Genomic DNA, 23,534 nt, shown 5'->3' on the forward strand with positions numbered 1-23,534 from the left:
ATTGTTCATTGTTCTTAAGATCCAAGGATCTGGGTCTGTAGTCACCTAGGCAAATTGGTGAGGCTTTTTACCAAACCTTGTCCAGGAAGTGGGGTGCAAGGTTTTGGGAAGTATTTTGGGGGGAAGGACGCGTCCAAACAGCTCTTCCCCAGTAACCAGTATTAGTTTGGTGGTGGTAGCGGCCAGTCCAAGGATAACGGGGGTAATATTTTGTACCTTGGGGAAGTTTTGACCTAAGCTGGTAAAGATAAGCTTAGGAGGTTTTTCATGCAGGTCCCCACATCTGTACCCTAGAGTTCAGAGTGCATGTCACGGTTCCTCCCCCACTCTGAACTCTAGGGTACAGATGTGGGGACCTGCATGAAAAACCTCCTAAGCTTATCTTTACCAGCTTAGGTCAAAACTTCCCCAAGGTACAAAATATTACCCCCGTTATCCTTGGACTGGCCGCTACCACCACCAAACTAATACTGGTTACTGGGGAAGAGCTGTTTGGACGCGTCCTTCCCCCCAAAATACTTCCCAAAACCTTGCACCCCACTTCCTGGACAAGGTTTGGTAAAAAGCCTCACCAATTTGCCTAGGTGACTACAGACCCAGATCCTTGGATCTTAAGAACAATGAACAATCCTCCCAACACTTGCACCCCCCCTTTCCTGGGAAATGTTGGATAAAAAGCCTCACCAATTTGCATAGGTGACCACAGACCCAAACCCTTGGATCTGAGAACAATGAAAAAGCATTCAGTGTTTTACAAGAAGACTTTTAATAAAAAATAGAAGTAAATAGAAATAAAGAAATCCCCCCTGTAAAATCAGGATGGTAGATATCTTACAGGGTAATTAGATTCAAAAACATAGAGAACCCCTCTAGGCAAAACCTTAAGTTACAAAAAAGATACACAGACAGAAATAGTTATTCTATTCAGCACAATTCTTTTCTCAGCCATTTAAAGAAATCATAATCTAACACATACCTAGCTAGATTACTTACTAAAAGTTCTAAGACTCCATTCCTGTTCTGTCCCTGGCCAAGACGACTACAGACAGACACAGACCCTTTGTTTCTCTCCCTCCTCCCAGCTTTTGAAAGTATCTTGTCTCCTCATTGGTCATTTTGGTCAGGTGCCAGCGAGGTTACCTTTAGCTTCTTAACCCTTTACTGGTGAGAGGAGCTTTCCCCTGGCCAGGAGGGATTTCAAAGGGGTTTACCCTTCCCTTTATATTTATGACACAGGCATACCAAGAGCATCATTCCTCATTTGATAGCTATCTGTGTTGTTATATTTCATACAATTTTAAGACAGTCATACCTAGCTGTCAGGGTTGCAATGATAAATGGTGCTGCCGAATGGATAATCACACAATCCAGTTTGTATTATCAGTTTCTTGCAATCCTGTTCTAAAGGCATTTTCAGTAAAACAGGTTTTATTGTGTGATCATTTACAGCTAATATCATTTTGTTGATATCCTTCTTGTATCTTTCCCCGCATATTATGCTACTTGTATAATAAACATCAATGTTTATCTACTGTATTAATGCACTACAATTTTTAGATTTGATCCTACTTTTCATTACTTCTAGAGTACAACAGCGGACAACATAAGCAGTGAAAAGGCAACTTTCAAAATGTTGTCTGCATCTCACCTCCATGCAGACTTCTCTTGATGTGATCAGGAGTTTATTTGCATATTATAAAGAAGATAAGTAAGGGTGAGGGGGATATTAACATGCATGGAACCAGAGGCTAGAAGTGCCAGCCAACATGGATTCCAGGCTTGTCAGGGCTCAGTATTCTGTTTCCAAAGTAGAAAGTAGCTTTGAACATATCTTAAATCTGGAAATATTCCAGACATTAGAAGGGAATGCTGACATTTTAGGCCTTTGAGATATGCCAGCATTCTAGTTTCCCTTTGATTTTTTATGCCTACACCTCCTCCTACACTGGAGAGCCCAGAAGCATTTTCTTTATCCAGTTTCTCCTCCTTCAATTTAGGGATCAAAACTAAATGTCATTAATAATGATGCTATTCCTTATTGTTAGTCACAGATAAACACATGGGGCACATTGCTTAATTCTTAAAATCTTTATAATAACTCTATTTGGTCATTTAACACACAGGTTCTAAAACTATGGTCTGTACAGCTGGCTGATCACATGGTACTGGCACTCCTTGTTTCTAGAAGCTAAATTGCAACAGAAGACAGCTAAAATACATTCAATACTTTCCTAACGTTACTTTTCCACATAAGCAATGGTTAGAGTTGTGCTAGGGATGCTACAGGATTGCAAATGGGAAGTGAAGCGGTCTGGTGTTAGTCACAATTCCCTGTCTGGTTTGCTCCTGCAGCAGCTCAGCTATACACTGCCCCTTTCTCAGGGCAGATTTAAAATTTATAATCACAGAATATCAAGGTTGGAAGGGACCTCAGGAGATCATCTAGTCCAACCCGCTGCTCAAAGCAGGACCAATCCCCATTTTTTGCCCCAGATCAACTTAACAGCCCCCTCAAGGATTGAACTCACAACGCTGGGTTTAGCAGGCCAATGCTCAAACCACTGAGCTATCCCACACCCCTACATAAGCTCTCATGTCACATCAAGCTAGGGGACTTATTTCCTTAGAATGACATAGCAAACAGCAATGAAACTACGGTGCCTTTCAAGGTGTGGTCTATTTTGATAGACTCCAGCTACACAACCAAACAGCCACAGTACAAGTGGTAGCATGCTCCCCTAATTCATGATAGGTACTTGAATTAGAACTACCTTCAAAGCCTGTAAGCCTCATAGGAATACCCGTTACCAGTCTTTTGTGATTTCTCTTTCTCCACTACACTATACTTGACCTTTTTAATGCCAAACTCAATGCAGACTGTTAGCTTATGTCAACTAATTGGAGTTATAAAGCTTAGTTTGGGACTGATAGAATAAAATCCTGTTGGAAATTCTGTGCAGTAAATTCAGGGGAATGTACAGTATGAAATGAAAAGCCTTATCTAGTACTTTTAATGGTACACTTTACATGCCAGGTAAATGAGCTACTGCCACAAATGATTTCATGTGTCAGCCAACCTAGCTTACTAACTATGCGAACATTCACAGAAAGATAAAAAAAAGTAAAGCTCTTAAAAAAACAAAAACTATGTCCTGTCCTTAATACATTCTTACTCTTTCTTATGAGCACAGTGTTGCTGTTTTATGTGTAAGTACAACATGAACATACTCTGCCTTGTTTAAGATATAGCAAAAACACTCCTACATCTCAAAGCACAGGAACAGTTTCCCACATGAGAGTTCAATTTCTCCTTTTTATATGGCTCGGAATGCCTGAAGGGCCATCTGCTGGCTAGTTGAAGATAATTATTCCTTCATTAGCACCTGTTCCATTTGAAAATCCTTGGAACTTCTAGTATGTCCTGTTAGTGTGGGCTGTTCCTTTTCTGCCTGGCAGAGAGTAGGGAAGCTGACCCACTACTAGAAAATTACTTGCTTACCAAACTTTCAATTTGTGTTTAGTGATTTTAGGTCACAGGAACTTCATTTGTTACAAGAACCCCAGAGAGTGCCTAGCAGAATATATTCTTATTAGAGCTGTTGATTCCAGATTCAGGATATATACCTTTGACAAGTACACAGTAGAATGGTAAAAAGAAAAGAAGTACTTGTGGCACCTTAGAGACTAATACATTTATTTGAGCATAAGCATAAGTAGTATGATGTGTTTTCTATAATCAAACACAGAAATAAGTCTAAGCTACTCTGAAAAAAAATCTTTGGTATTTTTATTTAAAATTTTATTGGCAAAACAGAAGGATTACAAGGCATGAGGGATGATATTACAGAATAATAATTTGAAAGGCGAATGATGATAAACTACTTCAAACATATCTTTCCCTTTCAGCCTCTGTGCCTTCTCCATTACCAACTGAACATTTAAAGAATAATCATTTGGACCGTTAGAAACTTCTATTCCCAGATCCTTTTCCTATCCTTTCCTGTAAAGGAAAGAGAACTGGCTAAACTTTGGCCTCTGGATATGAAGGGGAAAAATTAGGCTGTGTCTACACTACACAACTTTTAGTGACATGGCTGTCTCGCTACAGCTGTGCTCCTAAAAGCTGTGCAGTGTAGCCACTGTTTGCTGGCTCTCCTGCCAACAAAAACTTCCACCCCCAATGAGCAGCGTTTGTGTTGTCGGCAGGAGAGTGTTCCTGCTGACAACGCCCTATTCACGCTGGCACTTGTCACAGCAAAACTTTTGTCTTTCAGAGGGAGAGGGCTTAGCATCTCTGAAAGACAAAAGTTTTGTCATTCAATTGCCAGTGCAGACATAGCCTTCGGCTGGCTGGGGGAGTGTCAGCAAATCATTCTTGTAGTCACTTAGCATTGTGCTAGGGTCTGAAGGCAGGGCTACACTAGAACTATTGGGCTACGTCTACACTTGTGAGTGTACACAGTTACTTGTCCATGTGTTGCTAGACTTGTACTCTGTACCCACACCAAGTATCCACATATGCTGTGCTGGGCATGGGTATACACTGTGCACTGGCATATTCCTTCATTCAAACTGCACCTTTTTGGTATATGACATTAGTGCCAACATTTCAGGAATGGTGTCCCAGAGGCCTGTGCACCACAGGGGACACTCTAGTAACTGCCTTACTGCACGTTGATGGAGCTGTTAGCCACCTTCATGCATTTGATGCTGGCAGCTCCCTGCCATCTCTCCTTTCTGCCAAACTGCGTTGGAGATAAAGAGCAAGTCCATGATGATGTCATTCTGTTCCTGCTACTGTTCACTGGACAAATGTTCATGCAGCATGGTACCAGACACTGGACGGAATCGGTCTATAGAGAGCTGACCCGGGGAGGAATGAAAATCCACTTGGGTCCCATGGAGCAGATGTTTTGAATGCAGGGATCATGACAGTATGCCCAAAGGTGGACCACCGTTTCTGGTCCTGGAGAATCAGCCTGGTGGGACCAGATTGTCTTGGAAACATGGAATGACAACCAATGGCTGCAGAAGTTCTGAATGAGGAAGCAGATAGTCATTGATTTGAGTGAGGAGCTTGCAGTGATTTTGTGCTGAGGTGAATGATAATGCATTGTAATGCCATCATTTAACAATGTTTTTGTTATGCTAAGTGCACTGTTCCAGGCTGGTTTATGGGGAGCACTTAAGCATTGTTAAAGTAGTTTTTAAAAAGTACTTTAGGGTTTTGGGAGGGAATTCACAAATTCCTTCCTCACAATGTTTTCTGGCAGCATTGCTCACAGCGCTTGTCAGGAGCCCTGCGTGATCATCATTCCCATGGTATGACTACTCTCCCATGGTTGTCAATAGTAATGGCTGTGTAACAGATTTATGTTACTTATTTGCTTGGGGCATTAGGTGATTTGGCTGAGGCCATAGGATTTTTAGGGAGGAGATGATGGAGCACATTACGTAACTGAGTTTTAAAGTTTTATTGATAAAATAATAAAATAACAGCGGAAAGTGATGGGTGCTCCCCACGTCACTCAGAGGAAGGAAGAAAGCGTTAGTGCTCCAAGCCCTAATTTACTTTTATATTTATATTTATATTTGTATTATTTGAGCCTGGCCAGGCCTGGGTGTAACGTAAGAAGAAGAGGGGGAGAGGTGGACAGGAGTTCTGTCCTGTGCGCACAGGTCATTCAAGTCCCCTGCCAATCTCCAAATTGTTCCAGCTCTTAGGAGGGTTTTAAGTCCTGGGTTCCTTTGTGGGTGTTCCATTCCGCGACCTCTGTTCCTGGTGCTCTTTGTACCAGCCCAAACAGGCTTCCTGTGGTCTTCTCCGCTTTCTCAAAACACAATGGCTCCAGGGACAGGAAAGCTCTGCTTCCCCCCCCCCCCCAATTGTCTTGCCAGTGTTTTCCATCTCTGTAGCCATGGTTTAGTGTACTTTTTTTTTTATGGCTGGCTATAGCTAAATAAAATAATTTTTTAATCTAGCAGCGTAACCTTAAACTGGGGCCAGCATCTTATTGTTAAACTAAGCTTGCTAGCTGTAATGTTAAGCTAACCTGTTCTCTGCTCTTTTTCTCCTTTCCCCTTTGGCCTCTCGCAGCCTGCAAAAAAAATCCTCCACTCCCCACTCACACCTTTAACCCTTCCCTGTGTTTGCCCTGTGTTATGCTATACAAAGCACATGGGATCTTTTATAAGAGAGAAGGCAAATATGCCATATTTATTGAAAATACAACAGTTAGCATATGCTTATCAGTCACACAACATACACAGAAACACACACACACAAGTCCTGCAGATGGTCTTTATAGTTACCAGTCTGTTGTAGCTCAAGTCAATCTAATAGATTGAGCTTGAGTGAGGAGCTAGGCTCTTTCGGTCGCGATCTGATGCTCCGAGGTTTTGCAGGACTGAACCCCGAGTTTCATGGCAAAACACCCAATCTTTATAGTTGTAAATTCCCATTTGAGTCCATGCATTTTGCAATGTCATCCTGTAATCATTAGTTCTTAAGTGGTGTTAATCTTGGGGGGGGGGGTTGCTGTTATCATTTGATGGTTATTGTCAGGCTTCTCATTGTTATCTTCTATTTGTTGTCTTGGCTTTGGGGGTGCCTGCCTCACCTCTGAGGTCATCAATGCTACTAACATGTTTAGCCTCTGATACAATGGATATTTTCTGATTGTCTCCTGGTGTTTCCAAGTCTCTCACTTTTTTTTGACCATCTGGACGTGCATGCATTCCTCATTCACACAAACAGTCTCTCACAGAAACCTTCAAAGGTATACAGAATACATTGTAAATTAAGTGTTCAGAGTGGCAGCTGTGTTAGTCTGTATTCGCAAAAAGAAAAGGAGTACCTGTGGCACCTTAGAGACTAACCAATTTATTTGAGCATAAGCTTTCGTGAGCTACAGCTCACTTCATCGGATGCAATCGATGAAGTGAGCTGTAGCTCACGAAAGCTTATGCTCAAATAAATTGGTTAGTCTCTAAGGTGCCACAAGTACTCCTTTTCTTATTGTAAATTAAGTCTTGCTAAATCTTATAACTAAAACAATTCACATTGGGCCTCAACATTTCTCTAATCCATTTATCATAGACACAATACAAAATCTTGTCTTTTACTAACTAAACTTTATAACAGGTCCTAATTGTAATGCATATGAGAAACAGGATCCCAGTCTCAGACAGTCATTCCTTTCTTTTATTCAAAAAGGGTGGCTGGCAGAATGAAATCAAAGTTTACATCAAGTCTTATAGTACAATTATAAAATCCTGGTTCTACACCTGCAATGCTTGTAATAGCATTAGCAATATACAGTGCTAATCTGCCTTCCCAAAAAAACCCTGAGGGTGGGTCCGTGGGGGTGTAACAGCTGGGCGGGAGGAAAGAGGTCATAAATGCACTGATCATTGTCAGATATCTTCAATGTTATTTTACTTTTGTTTCTTTTCTCTTTATTGTTACGTAAATTATTAAGAAAGACAGACATTTCAGTTAAATTCTTCTCTGTTTTCAATGTGTTGCTTAGGACAACAATAGTTATTTTACAGTTTACTTCATTGTCAAGAAACCTTTAAAATAGCAAATTCATTGGCAGGAGGAGAGTTTGTGGAATGAAAGTGTTTGCATTTCCACGGCACCAGACTTTTAATAAATCACCGTCATGCGCTGTGAATTCTGCTACCCCATCCCAAAACTCTGGGAAGTATCATGTTGATCATACTTGGAAGACAAGGTACACCCAAGTGAAGTGAACAGTAACTTTTATTTATATATATTGAACCTAGATCAAAAACGGTGTTTGACAGGAACAAATGAACCCAAAAAAAAAGTTTGTAGCGAAGTGGGCAAACAACCATCTCCTTACTCTTCCCCTCCCCCTCGCCCTGCCAAGGGGATGGTGGTCGGGGGGGGAGACTGTGGATTATTGTACAGGAAGACAAATCGGGGACATCTACTGCATGGAATTTGGGGGCTGAGCAAAGGCTGAACTACAGCGATAGCATGGGGCTCATCACCTCCCTCCTTCATACTCTGAGGAGATGATGGGTTTTGGGTGCTGCAGAGTATGTTGTTCCAAGCATCCAGCATGCTCCTGTGTGGTGGGAGGTGGGGAGTGGGAATTCACTGCCTCAGCAGCAGTGTGGACAGCAGCTGGAAGAGGAAGAAAAGGGGGAGGAGGAAGAGGTGTTGCCCATTCTGAAGAGGAGCAGCGGCGATGGCAGTGGGTGGGCCCCAAAAGTGTTCCACCACCTAGTTGGACTGGGGATTACATGAGTGCATGGTCCTGTTCCCTTTGTGCATGCTCCCATTCCCTGTGGGCACACTCCCATTGCCTGTGCTGTCTCTCCATTTGCAGAAATGCCTCATCCTCCCTAACAACCCAATCCTGCTTTTCCCAAAGAAACTCCAGCTGCTCTTGATTCTTTCTGTCTATGCCAACAAGCATGTTCTCCAGAGTCCATCAGTATCTTCCTCTGTTACCTCTGATTTGCTGCTCCTGTCCTCTGAGATGAATGTGTTCCCTCCCGGCATCGGAATGCCCTGCCAAGTCAAACGCAAGACTAGCTTTATATTTTATTTCTTCTTTGCAGGAACCTAAAAAATCACGCCACCTAACATAACAGTGCAGCCAAAGGCCACAAGATGGATACTTTTTGGCATCCCATGAACGCAGCTGTTACAGCCCTCTTCTTTCAGACTACTTTTGCTGTCCACAAGGAAGGCGCCGAAGCTAAAAATGGTAAGATACAGTATATTAAAATGTTGTAATGTGTACAATGACTCCAGGGGTCAGCTGGGGTGTGTTACAGTTAGGGTGACCAGACATCCCGATATTATCAGGACAGTCCCGATTTTAGAAAATTTGCCGTGTGTCCCGACCTTACATCCGTCTGGAAGCCCTTTGTCCCAATATTGAGACTGTCTGGACTGCAGCCATAGTGTCACTGCTCACTGGTTCCTGGGGCAGCTCCCGGCCCCGCACCCACCAGCAGGAGCACCATGTGCTGCAGGGGCGGGGCTTGCAGATGCCAGGAGTGGGCAGAGAACCTTCTGCCCCCCCACCCCACCCCACCCAACCTGTGACCCTCGGAGCCAGACGGACCTGCCTGCCAGATGCTTCCCAGGATGGGAGCCGCCCCAGGTAAGCACCGCCGGGACTCCCCACCTCGCCCCCTGGCAGGTTCCTCTGGCTCTTCAGGTGGGAGGGCTCTGCGTGCTGCCAGCACCTGCAAGCCCCATTCTGTGGCTCCGGCAGCTCCCATTGGTGCTTTTCCCAGCCAATGGGAGCCATGGAGCTCGCGCTTGTGGTGGGTGCAGCATGTGGACAGTCTGGAGACTCCCCTCACCGCTCTCACCCTAGGAGCCAGAGACCTCCCAGCAGGGCTGGTGAGTGCGGCCAGGGAAGGGGGCAGGGTGTGATGGTGACTGTCTGGGAGGTGTGTGGAGGGCGCTGAGTAGTAGGGGAGGTTGTGTGTTTTGGGGTGCTAGGCAGTGGGGGGGTGCTGGGGGGGTGCTGGGCAGTGGGGGAGATCTGTGTGTGTCAGGACACTGGGGGTCTGTGTGGGGCATTGTGTAGCTGTGGTGGTGGGGCTGTGGAGAAGAGCACTGGGAGAGAGGAAGGGAGGGAGGGGAAATCTGTGTGCATTGGGAAACTAGCAAGTGGGGGTTCTGTGGGGGATGCTGGGCAGCTGTGGTGGGGCTGTGGGCAGGGGGCGCTGGGCAGGGTGTGTGTGCACAGCACTGTGCATTTGTGGTGGAAGGGTTGTGGGGGGCTCTGGGCATAGTGGATCCAGGGGGTGCTGGACAGGGGAGCTGTGTGGCGCAGCATGGGCCCACCCCCACGTGCCCCCTCTCATGGCTCTGATTGGGGCTGTGCACCGTTGTCTGTCTCCTTTCCCTCTCCCCCCCGCCCAGTGTGTCCTGATATTTCACTCTAGTGATCTGGTCACCCTAGTTACAGTTCCTTTAGGGAAGTGTTACTAGTTGTCCTTTTCTTCTTCTTCGAAGGGTAGAGAACGTAGCTGTTCTGAAAATATCAGACTGGAAAAGAGAAGAGGCTTTCTAGGCCTGTGGAGGATATACAGCCATCATTGCCAGATAAATATTTTGCTAATGGTGACTCCTCTACATAATGCTAAGTGGAGGGTTTGGTGAGCTATGAAGGTGGACCAAGCACATTTGCCCTGCCTTAAAACCCAAAGAACCAGCTTGAATTTCTGCTACTCCAAAAAGTTGCTGAATTATGCTTATGGGGAGGGGGTGCAATTTGAGAAGAATCCGCAGCCACATGCCCACAACATGCATTCAAAATAACAAATGCATTTTTTAAAAAACAAGTTTCCCATTTTTTAAAAATTGAAAATAATAGAGAACATCAGTACAACTGGTGAGTGGAGAACAGAATTAGTTATTAAGTACCGAGAACTCAAAACTAGGATATGTGCTTGCTTACTAAAACACATTTCTCTCTCTAAAAAACACACTGAAAACAGTGCAGTTCATATGACAGTGTCCCTAGAGAAGCTTCTCTGCATCTCAGAGGTACTGTAGCACAAACACAATGTGATATGACAGCTGCTGGAATAAATAGTCAAATTAAACAAGAATAAATTGCATAAATAAGTACATGTACTGTAAGCAAGTGCAGTCTGTCTAAGATCTGCAGTAAGTGCTGTATGTTCTTTTTATTTTCCAATTAATTTAATTAATTTGCACATATATTATGCAATAGCTGAGACCATTTCTTTTGTGGCTGGCTGTTCTTTCTTTATGAAAGGAGTCTGCATACACAGGAGAGTAAAAGGCATGATAAATTGCAAATATAAACAAACATAATGTGGTGTCCAATCATGTGGATTAGCAAAATAAAGGCAGATGGCAACAAATTATATCTAACACTTCTTTATTGTAAGCAATTCACTGTCATTAAGTGATGGGCAAATCTCCAAGGTTCAGAGGGAGTCATAGAATCATAGAATATCAGGGGTTGGAAGGGACCTCAGGAGGTCATCTAGAGCCTGGTACAAGGGTTTGTGTCTCATTCCCTGGATTGGCAAAGGCTAGAAACAAAACCGTGCACTCAGAAAAGTTTATCCTGAGTCATTCTACATCAATCACTGTGGCTGAGGACTGGCACTGGTGAATTCTGAAAGGAGTCCCATATAGCTCTCCTCCACCAAAGCACAATGTAGGCCTTTAATAGATTGGAGAGTTGGGCCACCCTCCAACTGAGGATTAGATAGAGGAAAGGTATTCTTCACCCAGGGTACCCCCCAAAAGTTTAAGAGTGATAATTTCAACACTGATTAGAGGATCTGGACATTCAATTCCCATTCATTGCTAATGAGAGCTGGTAGTCACATCCCTTAGGTAGCTTTGAAAATCTCACTCTAGAGTTCATTTCAGATATTTATCCTTGAAATCCACCCGATCAAGCTCTCCGGAGCTTTCCCATCTCTGCCACGCACTCTCAGACACTCTTGCTAATTGGAGCTTCCTTAACATAATTGTCCATTACAGTTGCAGTGCCACCTCAGTCCTTCATAATTACAAGTTAGTTCCAATTTTAAAATGTATGTTAGACACAACAGACCAAATTCCCAGCCACTGTAAATAGGTGGAACTCCATATGAACTGTACACATGTGTACCAGCTGAGGATGGGATCAGGAAGACAAAAAAACAAGGCAAAAACAAACTCCAAAATACCTTACTCTGTCACATATTTCTATCGTTTGTGTGAATCTGAAGCCCTGTGAAAACAGGCCAAAGATCTGATATAATTTTGGCCCCAAAAATCACAAGATCCAAAAAATATACAAGCAGAGCCAAAAGTACTTTGTCTATTGAAAACTAAGAATGGCTGCAGTTGGTAATTTGCAAAAGCCAAGTACTGTCCCAAATATGATTGAGAGAGCAACCTGGTTACTAACCAATGGACAAAGCTGATTTTACCTTTAGGGTTTCCTCTTTAGTTATAACTAAAATTATTAGAAGGAGATTTTTTTTAAGGTTCATGTTATTAAATTCCATGGGCCAGATCGTTTTGGGTCCATGACTGCGCATGGAGAGAAGAGAATTCAAAGGCACAGATCTGTAAAGGTACGTAGGCCGGATTTAGATGCATAAGTTCCATTTTTAGGCATCACAGTGATCCACAAAACCCCTGCTCAGCTTCTGCCTTGACCCTGTAGGTGCATAAATTCAATCAGTGCCTACATTTTGCAATAAAAGTTCCCTATGTGCATAACTTTCTGCCTCTGGGCACACAGGGAGACTTTGGCAAACCAGTAAAGTGCCTGAAACCACTATGGTTCATTGCTAAAAGCAGCCAAGTCAGCAGGCTGTAAATTAGCCAAGTCAGCAAGCTTAACTTAACCAAGGCAGGAGGGGAGAGGGGTTTTGGGGTGCCACAGAAAGGGCAGCTTGACCCCGCATCCTTCCTGATAAGAATTGTGTTGAAGTTGCTGATACATGCATCTTAGAAGAGTAGGACGTGCCTCAAGAATGTCTATTGGGGCCTCAAGGCTGCAAATTCTGGAAAAACCCACACCTGGTTAATCGATAATCAGAAGGAACCTCTTGCTTGCCCATTGGAACTGCTTGCTTAACAAGTTTTCTTTAAGGGACATGTCATTCTATTACTAATGTACAAATAAGGGGGGAAAGTTTGGGGTGGTTGGTCTCTTCAGGACTGGACTCTCCCTCTGGATGCATCTTGTGTTCCCCACTAGCAGACGGGGGGCTGCTGCTGTGCCACTTGAGAGCCACACTCAACTTTGGTAATTATTGAGGGTTGGGGGTGTTTTACTAACCTGTTACAGACATGTGGGTAAGTGCTTGAGACTAAATAAAGTTTAGCTTTACGTGAAAGCACTCGTGTTGTCCTGTTTGTGCCAGCCATCTATCGGTCGGACAGCCGTGTCTCCCCTGATTTGTTTCCTGACCCCACCTCACACAGAGTAACAGATACCAAGAGTTTTGGGTTGAAAGAACCCCGGGTAACATGGGCATGCTCATTGCCGCCTCTCTCTAGGCATCCCATATAATCCCCAGATTGATTCACCTACCTTGTCTGCAGGACCAGATCTGGTAGATCTGCTCAGAGGCTGCCTCCACACAAAATGGCCTGGAGGAGGAGGTGTTCACAGCCCACCCTTATAACTATATGTGGTTAGCACACTCATCCAGGACACGGGAAACCCCAGATTCTAGTCCTCCCTCTGCCTGATGAGGCAAAGGGATTTGAACAGGGGCTCAGGGATATTCTGATGTGGGGCTTCCTCAGTCTGTCCTGTTGAAGCTGTTCCCCTTTAATTAATGAAACAATTGAATAATTACACAGCAAGTGGGCCAGAGAAAGTGTGAGTATTGCAACATGTAAGTACCTTGGTGGATTGGGGCCAAAGAGCCTTCACTCCTCTCAGACACCATATACAAGAGCCAAAGATATGAGGAGTCCCCGTATTTTAAAGAGTGCAAGGATTGCTCCTCTGTGGCCTCAGGAACACACATCACCCCTAAAGGTGTAGGGGGCATTACTCAGTGTAATTTTCTAGTGAAGAGAAACCCTCTGATGCTTTTTCAGTGACATCACTGAGGTTCAGGTGTGTTTAGGGCCCTTCATACCTGAAAGGAGGCAAGAGGGTGAGTGAGCAAATGTCTTTTACACCCTGCTCCGAAAGAAAGTGCCACATGTTGTACAAGGTCAGTACTCACACCCTTTGTAGGCTTTGGATTCATTTGCAAAGAAACTAATAATATGACAAATTCTAGCCCAACCCTTCTCCCCAGGTTTTTCCTGAAGACGCCTACCTAGGACCCTCTGCCCACAGAGCCAATCCAACCTCCTCTGAAGACATGGTAGAGTTAACAAGCTGTATGTGCTGCTGTGGATCACCAGGAACCTATTAAAAGAGTTCCCCAAAGGGTTCCAATCCTTGTTGACAGGGGAGGTCAAAAGAAGAGTCCTGCCACCCACTTAGGTAGGATTTGGCCTATTGAGAGTAAATCTAGAGAGACAATAATGAAACAGAAACATTAGTTTGTATTGCATCTTCTTTTTGCCTACAAAATGTATGACGTATCCTTGGACTATTGGAGTATTCTCCTGTCCTGGATCAATGGCTGTCTTTAATGTAAGACCTTTTATCAATGGATTATAATCAGAAGCAGAGTAGCTTTTTTGGAGAAGGACTTTTTAGAGGAAAAGTGGTTTCCATTATTGACTTTCTTTGAATATAAATGATTAATTACTAGGTCATCTAACCCTCAGGAGGGATACGGTTTATTGACCATTACTCTCCTTCTTCGTATTCAGTATTTTATTTTGTGTTGTAATGTTTGTGTGTCAATAAACACATTTCTAAAAATCAGTATACAGTACACAGTTTCATTTATCTTTCTCTAAATTCTTTTACCAGTGACAGCTGACATGATGCTTAACACAACATGTTTTTGTCTATGCTGAGTGTAAAGATGATGTTAACATTGTGCTAGTTAACATAACTTCTCAAAGTCATATTTTAACTTGATGTAAGTTTCAAGTGAAGACAAACCCAGAGAGGCCACACACAGGGATTCCACAATTCTGCATGCCATAAAACTGTGCTCCACAGTGCAAAGTGAGAGTTTGGGGCATACTTGGAATAGGCAACAATTATACAATTCCATAGGTCTAAAGCCCTCTGGTATTCAGAGCCACAGCTGCTACCACCCCCCAAGAGCCACAGCAGTGACAGAAGAGCAGCTATATGACTTATCTCCATCAAACAACAATGTTGTTGGAGCAAATTTCTTCTCCTTCAATCTAACTTAGATCCTCTGCAGAAAGCCCAATGGTATGACCTATTCATGGAGAAAGGTTCAGCAGTATTCGACCCCAACAGCAATTTTTTGTATCTAGAGGTTGTAAAGTCTAAGCATGTCCCACGTTGTTTTGCAGATAACTCCCAGAAATTATAGACCATGGTACATGATCAAAGAAAGTAATAGGATAATGGGATCAACCTGGAATATACTTATATTAGACAGACACCTGAAATAATTTTATACATTAAGAAACAATCTCTTTGCCTCAGGTAGTTGTTTATTGTAGGATTCATGTACTCCTTCCAGGATATATACCCCTTCCTCTTCTTTAAGAGTGCTATTCATGTCTTCTGACTCAGAAAAACATCGTGATTGGTTACAGAAGCCAATAGAAATGTTTTGTTAGCTTTCAGTCATTACCAATGTTTCCACGCATGTATGGTTTTTAAATGTCATCTTTTAAAAAATAAATCTTTATTGACAAATAACAGAATGTTTCTTCATTCTGAATGTTAAAATCTGTACTGCATAATCATAATAGTATCATTGTGAATCAAGTCCCTATGGTGACTGACCCCCTTCCTTTCTATTGTAAATATATTGGGAATCCTGCTCCCAGCAGAAAATTTGGATCTCTTGCCTGGGTCTTGATAAAATAAGTGAGGGTAGTTACAGTTATTTTAATATTGTTCTCCATTTTCTTGGTGCTGTGCACAAATGGATTTTTGCACACCTTCAGAGGGGCAACTGAAGGGGGAGGAAATCTCCTCTATATTACTGTACAATACATTTGTTACTTTAATAGTTCCAGCATTTTATTGTTCTATTTACATCAAGTTATTCGCTGAGTGTCCTTCCTTACATAATGTTCTAATTGGGAAGCTCAGAAATATAACAGGAAGTGTCAGAGATTTTAGGCATCCTTTTTTTTCTTATTATGACATGAATTTCAAGTGCTATACTGGGGATTTTTTTGGCCATGAAAACTAAAAAGGAAAAGGTCCAATGTCATTTAAAAAAGAGAATTAGTTTAAGGTCATAAGTAAACGTGTGTAACCAGTGTAACACTGATAACTTTAGGAGGACTTTCTTTCCCACAAAAGAAACCCTTCTCATCATAATGAGGAGAGGTTTGTTCATATATCCAGGGAACTTTTAAGAGATTGAATTAATTGTGTAATATTCAACTTTACTATACTTATACTGTTAATAAAGGCCTTGATTTCAATTACAAAGGGGCAATTTTCAAAGGAAAGGCAAAATATTTCACAAAGGCTATCACATACTTTGAAACCTTTGGCTTACTGAGTTGGTATCCAGATTACTTATCTCAGATTCTTTGTTTCCGCTCATCCATTTCATTGGAATATATAAGTCTGATCCAAAGTCCACTTATGCCAATAAGACTCTTGCCTGATCAGAGTTTTAATGTTATGTTATATTCCAATCTTTCTTTTTCATCTTTCAACCATCTTTTCCATTATGGCTGTTAAGTTGGCAATGATCTCCACTGTATTTTACTCTCTTACCAAGTTCTGAGTCAGCATTTCTTCAACAACTTCCTCTGCACTTTGACCTTCATCTTTCCATCCTTTTTCTCAGTTTTTGAGATGAGCAACTTCTATTGGTTCAACATTCTGGAAAAAAATCTTTACAAAATTGATCAACCACTAGAAAATTGTATATTAAATATCTTGCTGGTTTTTTGCTTGTTTACAGATGTAAAAACAGGCAGGACAGCTGCTCACATTGCATAGATCAGCCCCATATTTTTACCATATAAAACTGATTTTAATGATTTCACACTTAGTATCTGAACTATTACAATGGTGGTGGTTAGAGAATCCTTCCTTTAGTGTAATGCAGGTCAATGACAACAGTGTCAGGAGTCATGGGATATTATTTGCTTTTGTTTCATGATTCTAGACAGAGAAGAAGTGGGTTAGGAACATGTACAATAAAATGCAAAACTATTCCAAATTGAAAAGTTACTAGATTCTGTTACAACCTTGAATATATGCCAATTTTTGTGGAAAGTTTTTCTAAAATATGCAGATTTTTTGAGTAATAACAGGCCTACTTCATAGTAGAAATGGGCAACTTTTGAGTGACAAATGTGTGTTTCTTCCAAGACATCTATTGAAAAAAAATGTTTCCGAACTGTAAGCAAAAGGTGGACAAATGGAGGATGAAATGAAAGTGCCAACTTTTCAGGTGACAATTCTGCAAAACATATACTTGGTTTTGCAGAAATTCACCAAACTCTGCTGTTGAGACCCTAACCTGCTTGTGGAAAACCTGAAACTCCAGAAGATTACACAGTTTCAACTATGAGAAATTAAAGCAGTTTTTAAAATGAAGTTTTAACTTTCAGCAAGTGAGAACAGGGTATAAGTAGACTACTCTTTACAGAGAAAAGAAAGAAAGGGGATGAAAGGCAGGCATGATGAGGAAACAGCATGGAGTTAGAGAAGGAAGCAGAACACTTTGTTGAGCATTTGTTCCATAAACCCAAAGTACAGAAGTTACAAAACCTGGACTCTGCTGAATTGACTGGGAAGTATTGCACTAGTGTAAAGTAGCAACAAATATACTAACTGAGCTGCCCTCCTTTTGGATCAATATAGTGCACAACCTGCTGATCAAAGTTTTTTTGAAGAATGCGTTTCTCCCTCCCTGTTAGACTCTAGTTCTACTAACGTTTCACCAGGAGGAGAAAAAAACTACAAGTTCAAACTTCTGGAAGGTGAAAAGGATGGAGAAAGATTGAACCTTATGAGATTTAGAGCTAGTTTTTAGAACCAGGCAGCACACGCGAGCTGTTCCTGAGGGTGCATAGACAGGGCATGCATAGACAGAAACATATTTTCACAACACCTCAGTGTACAGCCATGGGTACTGCAGACAAGGATAAGAACATATACACACATAGCTTGGAGTAGCTATGCTCTGGAGTTGTTTGAAAGCACTCACAATGAGCAAACACTATTTTGGAGATAAATTCAGGACAGCTTAGCCCTGGTCTCCACAGGGCGGGGGAGGGGGTGGAATCGATCTCAGTACGCAACTTCAGCTACGTGAATAACATAGCTGAAGTTAACAAATAAGTCCTCCTTTTCTTTTTGCGAATACAAACTAACACGGCTGCTACTCTGATAGCTGAAGTTGACATACTTAGATCTACTTACCGTGGTGTCTTCACCGCGGTGAGTCGACTGCTGCCACTCCCCTGTCAACTCTGCCTGTGCCTCTCATGGCAGTGGAGTACAAGAGTAGATGGGAGAGCGCTCGGGGATCCATTTATCACATCTAGACTAGACACGATAAATTGACCCTGCTGGATTGATCACTGCCCGCCTATCCGGCGGGTAGTGTACACATACCCTTAGATACTAAGGCTTTCCATCCCCAAGAGGTAGAAAATTTCAAACACAAAGGGACCTGGGAGCAGGTGACCAAAGCTTCTAGCACACTGTGGTTCAGCAGTGTTTAGGAACTGCCACACCTGGAAGATGATGAAAGACTGAGTGAGTGGAAGATTTTCCACCCTGCTCCAAAATAGATCTACACATGCTCTGCAATGTAGCCTCTATAATTGTTACCCAGCAACTACAGAGGTTAATTTATACCAGACTTTGTATGTTCATAGTTCCCTAATTTAGCACAAATTTGAAATAATAGTGTTCTTCCGTGGATGAAGGAGTATAGAGCGTCACCCTGCCTTGAAGTAGGAAGGCCTGGTTGTGATCTGTTGTGACTGACTGATGACTATTGCTCTACAAGGTTATACAGAGGCTATAGAGGCATTTGAATGTGCTACTGATAGTGAAGCCATATGGCTTTTCAATCCATTGATCCAAGGGCTTGCCGTTTCCATTTTGAGGTAGGATAAACAACAAAATGATAACAACTGAGCAAATACAATTCAACTGTGTCCCATTTTAAGAAAGCTATTTTAAAAAATGGAATTCCTGAACAGTCCCATCTATTTTTAAAAAATCAGCTGAAGCTTTTGTCACCTATCAACAGCATTCCAAATCGCAGCATACCGTCTACTACACATTATAAAATATGATTTGGAATATCATTGGAGCTTTAAGGAATACGGAGGGGATGCAGACAGCATATTCGTTGATCCAGTCGGAACAAGATGAGAGAAATTGTAAGTTAATTGTCTACAACCTACTAAGCATTTTTAACATGATAGTATAATGAATAGTCTCAAGGAGTCTGGTCTGAAGAGTAATCATTTTTTATTCTCAACTCCCTAATTTTTAAAAGGTCAGTCAGCCCACTGTGGTTTTTACACTGACATTCATATTACACGTTGCTTTCCTACATTAAGAGCAACTGTTTAACAAAATATAGTGATTGAGAGTGAGCTCTCTAGTAGTGACTTTAATGGGTTGGGGAGTTAATTTTCCATGACCCCAAATTATCTTTTTCCTGGATCTAAGGTCTCTGTTGTCTAGAACTACCTTTATACAGTTACTTTAATACTAACGGGGTTCTTTTCTGGTTGTTCCTATAGACAATTTAGCCTAAAATTCCTCAGAAGTGTTAATTCCCTTTGGGTGCTTCAACTTTGGTCATGCTACTTGAGACACCTATTAGAGCCTGATATTTTTGTTCTTAGAACAATGCTAGCAAAACTGTGCTATAGATTTAACCACACCATATGTACTTACAGACTGAAAATACTTTGCCATATGAGTTAAGAAAACTATGAAAAAACCCAGCTAGCAACCGTCATGTTTAGCAATGTAGTGGTGCTGGAACAATTTGTATAGTCGGGGTGCTGAGAGCCATTGAACCAAACTGTAAACCCTGGATATGATGAAACCCGCTTTAAGCCAGGGGATGCAGCAGCACCCCCAGCAGCTCTAGTTCCAGCACCTGTGCAGCTATGTATACATTTAGCAAATGTTTAGCAAGGCATATGCTGTACCTAGAATGCCGCTGCTCACACAGTGTACACTGGGCTTAATGGTTCAGTAGCTTCTCAGCCATTATTTATTATATATAAATATAATAAAATAATAGTCAGTTATGCACCAAGTTGGGTTCCGATTTTCTCTCATGTACTGAGGTTCATTTCTAATTGTTTTTACAAAAATGTTTATTTTGTACAAAATATATTCTGTAAAATAACTATATATTTGTAGCCCATTCATTATGATTCATTATGGCCCCAATTAAGCAAGGTAAATAACACTTCCTTATTTACTTTCTCCGCACCAGTCATGATTTTATAGATCTCTAACATATCGCCCCTTAGTCATCTCTATTCCAAGCTGAAAGTCACAGTCTTATTAATCTCGCCATATAGAAGCTGTTCCATACCCCTAATCATTTTTGTTGCCCTTTTCGGTACCTTTTCCAATGTATCTTTTTTGAGATGGAGTGACCAGATCTGCACACAGTATTCAAGTATTTATATAGAGGCAATATGATATATTCTGTCCTATTATCTATCCCTTTCTTAATGTTTCCCAACTTTATGTTCGCATTTTTTGACTGCCACTGCAAATTGACTGGGACCTAAGAGCTAGCCCCTGGCTAGCCCATCCTATTGTAAGCAGTGGTGTGGAGGGACACCACCCCAGCAAGAAACCAAGAGTCACAATGCCTCCCAGAGCTCCCTGCTTGTGCTTGGGTACATGAGGGTATAATTTGATATACCCCTTTAAAAGGTACACCATAATCTTCACATAGTTAGCCAACTCTGCTGGTGAACCCACAGTGTCGGAAGAGGCAGAGCACAGAGGATGCTGTTCTGTCAGGCCCTTTCACAAAATGCAGAAGGGAAGAAACTCCTCACTTCCATGCCCCAGCATGGTCGCATAACTGCTGACTTGCATTATGCATTCTTAGCAGGCATGTGGTCCAGCACTGTCAGAAATAAAGACATGAAATTAAAGCACTAAATTAGTAAAATATTTAGTAGCAATTACTAATTTAGTATCAAACCCCAATTTGTTGTTGTTGTTAATGTATTAATAAAACTTGCCAAATGTGTGCAAGCAGTTGTATGTTAGGTACAGGAAAATGTTCACTTTGATCCTAGATTATGGTTCTGCCCACTGTAAAAACACAAAGTTCAGATCCAGATCTGGGGTTTATTGACTTCAAATGGAAGTTGACTGCATGCAACTGACAAGATAGGCTGGTGGGTTTGTTATCCAGGGGCCTGATTTTCTTCCCACAATAGAAAATTAATTCCTATTGAATCATATCAATGTGTTTCATTCTTATCTTGCTGGGGACATAGGGGCAATTATTAGTTTTTCATATCTTCATGTGAATTTATAATACAGTGACATGCTTAAATCCAGTTTTCCTTAATCCACATTAGTGCAATAATTTTACTGATGCTCTTAATTAGTTTGATTGGCCCCAGATAGAAATAATTTAAGGAAACTTTCTCCCTGACACTGAGTAAAAAATTCAGTTGAAAATGACTAGGATCTCCAGGTTCACTTTCTAGGCCCAATCCTGCAAGCCCTTTGTGCACAGGACTTTCATTGAAATGAATGGGCTTTCCAGGCAGAGTGCTTTCAATAGAAGTTCCGCTGCAAACACCCATACTTAATAACCTCGCTGTGAATACAGGCTTAGGTCATCCACTTGGGTACAGAGAAAGAATAAACTATCTGTACCATTATTTATCTATACTTGGTATAGGTCATGATCACTAATTAACATTCAGGCCAGTCATTATTATTTCCCCCTCCTTCTTCGTGAGCACTTGCTGCTCCAGGATCCATTACAACTGTAGGAGAGTTATTCTTTCTCCTCAACTTCCAGGGATGGAAGTGCCTCTCTCTCTCACTCTCTCTTTTATTTTTTAATTCAGTTTCTTCAAGTTCTGTCGTTGAGGGCGGCTGTTCAGAGTGCTGCTCTTTTCCCCAACTTCCCAGTCTCTTGTATTCACTAGGAGAAGCAGGAAGCTCTTCTTAGCTCTCCTCTCTTGGTCTCCAGGCAGGAGCTTTTTCCAGTATGTTTTTCTCCCATTTCCCAAAACCCTTAATAGAAATTTTAGGTCAGGGGACTTCAAGTAACCAGTACTGAAGAGAAAACAAAATACTGTAGCAGGACACTGTGGATGAGCTAAATGGCTAAGTATTTTTCCTTCAGTGTTGATTCCACACCGGATATTAGTCATACTGATCAGCTGACATTTACTGTGTGCTATGTGCTGAATAACTGCACACCTGTAGAACGCTTCTTGAATTTTGTTCCAGTTACATTGCATACAGCTCTTCATCTGTTTAATGTTATCAATGAAATCCTAAGTAATGAACTAAATATCAACCTAAAGGACTGCAGAGGTCAAACATATGGCAATGCTAGTAACATGTCTGGCATTTATTCTGGTGTGTAAGCTCGGGTAATTGCAGTCAATGAGAAAGCAGCGTACATCCCATGCATGACCCACTCACTAAATCTATGTGGTGTTGCTATTGCAGAGTCATGCACTGATGCAATTACATTTTTTGGATTTGTCCAAGAACTGTATGTTTTTTTCTCAGGTTCAACTTATCGCTGGGGCCTGTTGCAAGATTCTCTGAAAGAGGAGACATCTGAGACCAGTAAGAGAGAACTTCTCCCAAAGCACCTCAGTGATACAAGGTGGTCAGCTCGAGTGGATGCACTTGACAGTTTATCATGCAACTACAAAAGCTATAAATCCGTGCTTCAGGCTTTTGGTCCGGACACTGTGCAGAACAGTGAAAAACGAGCAGAGGTAAACTCATTAGTTGAAACCATGGATCAGCTGGAGACTGCATTAATGACAACATTTTGGAGTAGTATTCTTACAAGAGTAAACAAAACAAGTCATCTTCTGCAGTCTGAAACAATGGACTTAGGCACAGCTGTGATGCTGCTGAAGTCACTATCTGAGTTTGTGGAAGCACAACAAAATAGTTTTGAGGAATACCATGAATCTGCAATGTCTTTGAGTTCTACACTAACTTTCAGGTAAAGCAGCAGCATCATCCAAAGCGTATGGCTGATGATAGTGAAGAACCTGCTGTTGTGCTGACAGGGGAAAAGACATTCAAACTTGAATCATTCTACACCATAACTGATTCACTTGTCAGCCATCTCAACAGAAGAATGCATGCACATTCAGAAATAAACAAACATTTCTGTTTCTTAACAGGTGACCTTGACAGTACTGCTGTTAAAGAGCCTCTCAGAAGATTAATTGAATTCTACTCAGGTAACCTCAATGAAGAGATCTTTGAAGAATGGGTACAGTGGTGCTCACTTGTAAAGCAGCTTGCCTCCAAGCCATTATCACAAGCTCTGTCTACAACACTGCAAATGCTGACCATAATGAACATGCAAAATTTTGCAAAGAGCCTTTCCAAATGTCTTTGTTGCAGTACACATTTACACTACCAGTCTCAAACTGCAGTGGTGAAAGGTCTTTTCACATTTAAAAAGGACAAAAAGTGCTTTACGTGCTACAATGGTTCAAGAAAGACTTAACGGTCTTACTCTGTTATCCATTGAATCTGAGATGGTAAACTCTACAGACTTCTCTAGTTTAATTGAATCGTTTGCTGCAGCAAAGGCACATCAAAAAAACTGAAGAAAACTTTCATACATTTTATTTACAGCATCATTCTTCATACTAGTCTTGCTTCAGATGAGTAATTTGTATATTACATAGCAAGTATTAATGTGAGTAACTTAACTCAACCAAA

At 41.7% G+C, this 23,534-nt stretch overlaps 1 protein-coding gene across 1 annotated transcript in view; it reads left to right on the forward strand.

Annotated features, from left to right (window-relative positions):
* Nucleotides 1–21,931: 21,931 nt before the first annotated feature.
* ANXA10 (annexin A10) overlaps nt 21,932–23,534 on the forward strand; it is a 122,711-nt gene continuing 121,108 nt past the window's right edge. Inside the window, exons 1-3 of the mRNA XM_073343188.1 lie at nt 21,932–22,193; nt 22,350–22,564; nt 22,801–23,076. Coding sequence (XP_073199289.1) covers nt 21,932–22,193; nt 22,350–22,564; nt 22,801–23,076 — 753 coding nt within the window. The remainder of the gene's footprint in view (nt 22,194–22,349; nt 22,565–22,800; nt 23,077–23,534) is intronic.

This window comes from Lepidochelys kempii, chromosome 4, assembly GCF_965140265.1.
Source record: "Lepidochelys kempii isolate rLepKem1 chromosome 4, rLepKem1.hap2, whole genome shotgun sequence".
NCBI lineage: Eukaryota > Metazoa > Chordata > Testudines > Cheloniidae > Lepidochelys > Lepidochelys kempii.